The sequence below is a fragment of the Chlorocebus sabaeus genome, chromosome 20, assembly GCF_047675955.1.
Source record: "Chlorocebus sabaeus isolate Y175 chromosome 20, mChlSab1.0.hap1, whole genome shotgun sequence".
In the NCBI taxonomy this organism is placed as follows: domain Eukaryota; kingdom Metazoa; phylum Chordata; class Mammalia; order Primates; family Cercopithecidae; genus Chlorocebus; species Chlorocebus sabaeus.
The window spans coordinates 10,476,368-10,482,367 of NC_132923.1; the positions used below are offsets into that span (position 1 = coordinate 10,476,368).

The 6,000-nt window shown below is 47.1% G+C and overlaps 1 protein-coding gene across 1 annotated transcript; it reads right to left on the reverse strand.

The window, feature by feature from the left end:
- Nucleotides 1–1,296: 1,296 nt before the first annotated feature.
- SMCP (sperm mitochondria associated cysteine rich protein) lies at nucleotides 1,297–1,722 on the reverse strand. Its single transcript, XM_007977116.3, has one exon. The coding sequence runs from the start codon at nucleotides 1,666–1,668 to the stop codon at nucleotides 1,297–1,299; it is 372 nt and encodes a 123-aa protein (XP_007975307.1). The 5' UTR covers nucleotides 1,669–1,722.
- Between the last annotated feature and the right edge of the window lie 4,278 nt (nucleotides 1,723–6,000).

Here is a 6,000-nt window from a genome sequence, read left to right on the forward strand (position 1 = left end):
TGCTGTTTTTGAGCTACTTCATATATGCAGTGTTTAGCGGGTAGGGAAGACCTGCTTTGAAAGAATAAATTGTCAGCATAAAAAAGCACACCTACTGTGTGATTCCACTTACATAAAATTCTTGAAAACACTAATTTGAAGGGACAAAAGTAGACCAGTAGTTTTCTGGGGATTGGTGGACAGGGAGAAGCATGAGAGAGAGAGTACAGAAGTGCACTCAAAAAATTTTAAAAGTGATATGTTAATTACACATCACAAAGCAGTAAAAATGGAAGTTTACAAGTATGCTTAATGAACCTGATTTATCTATTTCTACTTGTCTACCTGGACTAGTGGGGGTGTGCTTGGGGACAAATTATTGGAGGATGATGGCTTCTTTAGTGGTAAATAGGGCCTTGTGGCAGAGAGGAGTTTGAGAACTACGCACACTGAATAGCCACTCGGTGTCAGACCCTATGTCAGGCACTTTAAATAAATTATCCCTTTTAATTCTCATAAAAAAAATCTTTGAGGGAAGTACCATTATCTTCATGTTACACATGAGGAATAGAGCCTCAGAGACACTGAACCACTTGCTTTGGGATTGCTACTCTCTGACCGAAGAGCCAGTGCTGATGCTGGAAGATTTCGCTCTTTGCCGCCAGTCACTGTGCATTGCTGAGTCCTGGGTACTCTATCTCCATCTAAAATCTCTGGATGGGGGGTAGAATCACTCCAAGGGATTTACATATTTTTGCTTGGTCTGGAGTACAATGTGGTACCCAGGACCCAGGGGAATTAGGGTTCTTGAACTTTGGGGGACCAATAATTTTTTTTTTTTTTTTTTTTTAATAAGGACTGAAGGGGTTCCTGGAATGCAGGACTTTCATTTTAAAACCAAGATGAGTCAGTCAACTAAGCTCCAGCTCAGCAGAGGCTTTGTTCTTCAGGATACTAGTTCTTGCTCCTTGGACCTCCAGGACATGCCCATAATATTTTCTTGGGCTCTAGGCCAGGCTGGTGAGATGGTTTCACAGGTAAGTAAAGGAACAAAGGGAGGCAATGTTCTTTTTATTGCTCTTTTATTTCTGTGCTGTCTAAATGTCAGGATCACTAGGAAAGATGATTCCAGCTTCTTCATCCTCCCATTTCCAGATGGAGGCCTCCCTAGGGTAGGGAGCTATGATGGGAAATAGAAGCCTCTTTGTTGGGTGGAAATGGTAGTCACTGTGAAAACTGCTTCTCTAAACATAGGTCTAGCCTGACTCTCAGTAATACCCCACCCTACAAAGTGAAAGGCATGGCCCCAGGGACAATCTATTTGTTTGACTTCTGCTCCCATTTGCTTGGACTGGACTTATTTTGTGGGCTATAGGGCTGCTGCTGGGTTTGAGAGCCCTTGTCCTGAGTTTGTGGTGAGTTGGGCTCAGACTCCATATTAAGCGGTGAGCATTCGGGCTTGGTCTCCAAACCACAGCACCTGGCCTTAATGCAGCAAGGGGGTTTTGGCTGGCAGCAGTGATTGTGTTTTGGAGGGCAGCATTGATTGCCTTTTGGCTGGCAGCACTGGTTCTGTTTTGGTGGGCAGCATTGATTGCCTTTTGGCTGGCAGCACTGGTTCTGTTTTGGTGGGCAGCATTGATTGCCTTTTGCTGGGCAGCATTGACTGTGTTTTGGCTGGTCACACATCTTTTGGACACTTGGAGGTACTAGAAAAAGAAAAGAATATTCTCATCAGAAGGAAATCTGGGTGCCTGCTTTCATTTCCTCCTTTCTTACCACCCAAATACATCTATCTTCAGGATAATGACTCAGACCAGGGTTGAAAAAGCAGAGCTGGATACCTCAGAGGGGCCAGCCAGCCCTGTAATTCTACCTTTGCATATGCCAGCATGTTTGTTGCTTACTAGGTAGTCATTTGCCAGATAAAGAATCAAAAGACCAGAATATGTAAGCAATGTGCCTAAGGTCTCTTAGCTAATGAGCAAACAGTGTGACCCTCAGTTGCCAGATCCTGGGTCAAGTGTCGGGCCCTTCACAAACATCAACTAATGTCATGACCGCTACCTGCCTCAAGTAGACATTTTTAGTCCACTTCACATCATACGAGGACTACTGAAGTTCAAAGATCCACCTCAGTTGCTTGTAAGTGGATTCAAGCCAAGCTCTATCCCACTCCAGAACATGTGCTTGTTCTTGTCTCTAATGTGGCATCCAGGGACCCAGGCGCAATGGAACTCTTGTACTTAGAGTGACCAATTGTTACACCCTTCCTGAACGCATCATCTTGTCCCATGCACAGAGCACTGCGGTGGTTACAGCGAGATGAAATGAAAAGTACAGTGCTTTTGGCATGGCAGGACCTGAGTTCTAGGGTTGGTTCTGCAACTCCCAAGCCTCAGGGCTTGGGCAGTTCTCTTCATCTCTCTGGGCTTGTATCTCTTCCTCTATAAAGGGGCAGTGGTAGGGATGAGGAAGGGGGAACTGGACCTTATAGGGATCCTCAAACTCAACCATTCAGCAGTTTTGTAATTTCCTCATTCTTCTAGGTATAGAGAAAATCCAAACAACTCTTGCTTTACTTCTATCTATCTACCTTCCTCCACCCAGGAAATCCAAGTTCTCCCAGGAAGGTCCCTGGGCCTTGGCCCCAGTATGCAGTCCCTGGGGAAGCCCCTATATGGTTTCTGCCTTGTCCCTCCAATGGCACATGATGAGAGGATGAACACCACTGTTATGGCCCCAGAGCAGAATAGAGGGTCTAAAAGTGGCCAGGAAACAGTAGGCAGTGAGCAGGTTGTTATCTAGCCTCCTCAGGGAAATGTGGAAGCATGGGAAATGAGCCTGTACCCCCTGTGGGCACTCAGCTCACAAAGCCACAAACCTATGTGGGTGAGGCACCAGGCCTGTCAGAGCCCTGTCACCAGTGTGGGGATGGGTGTGGGATTTGGATTGACAACTGCTGAAGTGAAGTTGCAACCACCTTCTGGCCTCTGGCATCCTCGGGATTGTGAGAAAAGCCTCTTGCCCAAACTAATTTTTTTTCTTTCTTTCTTTTCTCTTTGGAGGGAAGTACCATTACTGGACATGGAGCTTCACTCTTGTCACCCAGGCTGGAGTGCAAGGGCGAGATCTTGGCTCACTGCAACCTCTGCCTCCTGGGTTCAAGTGATTCTCCTGCCTCAGCCTCTGGAGTACCGGGGATTACAGGCACCGGCCATCATGCCCAGCAAATTTTTATATTTTTAGTAGAGATGGGATTTGACCGTGTTAGCCAGGCTGGTCTCGAACTTCTGACTTCAGGTGATCTGACCACCTCCAACTCCCAAAGTGCTGGGATTACAGGCGTGAGCCACTGCACCGGGCCCCAAACTAGTTTTTTAAACTGAACCAGTTACTGCTGTGGTCTTTCCACTAAGCACACACTTGCCCATATCTCTGTGAGAATGTGTGTGTGTGTGTGTGTGTGTGTTTGTGTGCACACACGTGAATGCATGTAGGCATGTGTCCATGCATAATCATAAGTACATGGTGAGGAGAACTTGAGGTTTGTGATGATGGCTGTTTAGTTGGATCAAATTGATATTACTTGAACTTTCTCATGAGTCTTAACAGTTAGAGCCAGTGTGAATAGCTCCTAGCAGGGGCCAGCGTCCGTCCTAGCCGTCTCTCTCCTGCTGGACACTCCCTACTTGCCCTCCATCTGATCCGTACCTGCTGTCAAGGTACTTCCCCCAAGTCCTGCTCAAACCCTCTCCCTGATGTTTAGAAAGCCACATCTCTTGTCTTGTCCTCTTCTTTTGTGTTTTGTAGATAGAGGGATTCCTGGGGACAGTAGCTACAAATCTCTCCTCACACTAAAGTCTTTCCAGGGGAGGACTGGGCATGGTGGCTCATGCCTGTAATCCTAGCACTTTGGGAGGCCAAGGCGGGTGGATCACCTGAGGTCAGGAGTTCGAGACCAGCCTGGCCAACTTGGTGAAACCCCATCTCTACGAAAAAATACAAAAACTAGCTGGGCGTCGTGGCAGGTGCGTGTAATCCCAGCTACTCGGGAGGCTGAGGCAGGAGAATCACTTCAACCCAGGAGGCAGAGGTTATAGTGAGCGGAGATCGTGCCATTGCACTCCAATCTTGGCAACAAAAGCGAAGCTCCATCTCAAAAAATGAAATGAAATGAAATAAAATAAAATAAAATAAAATAAATTAAAATAGAAAAATGAATTATTTCTGGGGGTTACCCCATGATAATGATATGGTTTGGGTCTGTGTCCCTGCCCAAATCTCATCTTGAATTGTAATCCCCACATGTGGAGCGAGGGACCTGTAATCCCCACATGTTAAGGGAGGGAGGTGATTGGACCACTGTGGCAGTTTCCCCCATGCTGTTCTCATGATAGTGAGTTCTCACAAGATCTGATGGTTTTATAAGTGTCTGACATTTCCCCTGCTCTTACTTCTGTCTCCCACCACCAAGTGAAGAAGGTCCTTCCCCTTTGCCTCTGCCATGATTGTAAGTTTCCTGAGGCCTCCTCAGACATGTGGAACTGTGAGTCGATTAAACTTCTTTCCTTTATAAATGATCCAGTCTTGGGTAGTATCTTTAGAGCAGTGTGGAGAAGGACTAATCCACCCCAGTAGGACAAAAATCTATATCATCCTTTCCTGAAGGTGTGCATGATTCTCCAGTCAGATGGTTGCTAAAGGATGCCTGTCAGATGACCTACTTTGCTATCTGAATCACCCCTGTGACTTATAGAAGACCCAGGGCTGTGGCTGTCCTGAATGATGGGTGACATGCTCTTAGACTCAACCCTTTTTTATCTGGGGATTCACCTAAATCCAGTTCGTAGTGTAAAAACTGGGTCCCATTGAGCCAGATGTGGCCGACACCTCCACCCACTAGTAACAGTAACTTTCAGACTCACACGTTGGACGCAGCCCCAGCTGGCCTCTCTTCACTTTCACTTTCTGAACCATTGGAGCCTCATCTTAGGGTTCCTCTGTGGGAAGGAGGTCCCTGGCATGTGCGTGAGAAGGCTTGGGCATATGCCAGGGCCCTCCTTCTTACAGAGAAAGCCCAAGACTTTCTCTGGGAAGAAGGGGAGCACAGTGCTACCTCCTATAAGGACCCCTATGTTTGAATATTCTGAACTACAGCATTAGGGTGAGAGACAATTGAGAAGGAAGAGTTACCTCTTAAGGCCCTGCCACCTGGTCTAAACCCTTCATGATCCTAAATCTCTGGCTATACGGTTGCAGCCTGAACTGGGTCAAGGGCAGTTCCCACCTAAAAAAGGAAGAGTGACTTGGATTAGGATGTTGACTTTAATTTAGTCACAATTCTATCCCTGCCAGTTATTCCAGGATTCATCCTATCTTTCATGGAAAAGGCTCCTGCTTCCATTTAAGAGGAAGACACTGGAGCAAGACTCCTAAAGGATGGGCGTGGGGACAAGTCACCCCGTTGCTCCTTCCAGGTCAGAGGAAGCTGCAAAGAGGCTGAGGTGGCAGATTCATCCTATCTTTCATGGAAAAGGCTCCTGCTTCCATTTAAGAGGAAGACACTGGAGCAAGACTCCTAAAGGATGGGCGTGGGGACAAGTCACCCCGTTGCTCCTTCCAGGTCAGAGGAAGCTGCAAAGAGGCTGAGGTGGCAGATGCAAGCCCTGCAATGCCTTGACTTGCCTGAGAGGGAACGGGAAGGAGAGAGGTGAGCAATGGAGAGGTACACCAAAAATGGAAATGAGACACAGACAGACCAGCATAAAAACAGGGAAGAGGTGAAAGAGTACAGGGCCATGTTCTCTACCACTTTTGTAGTGTTCAAAGCTGTTTGACAGGAAGTGTGTGTGTCCACATGCGCACACAAGCATACACCTGGGTGCCCCTGCAGCTGTACAGGGGTGAGTTTGAGTGTGTGGGTGTATGCAGGGAGCCCAGTATTTGTCCCTGTCTCCTTGTTGTTTGAATGTGCTCCCTTAGGGGTCAGACCTAAGACTAGGTTTTGAGAGGGATGAG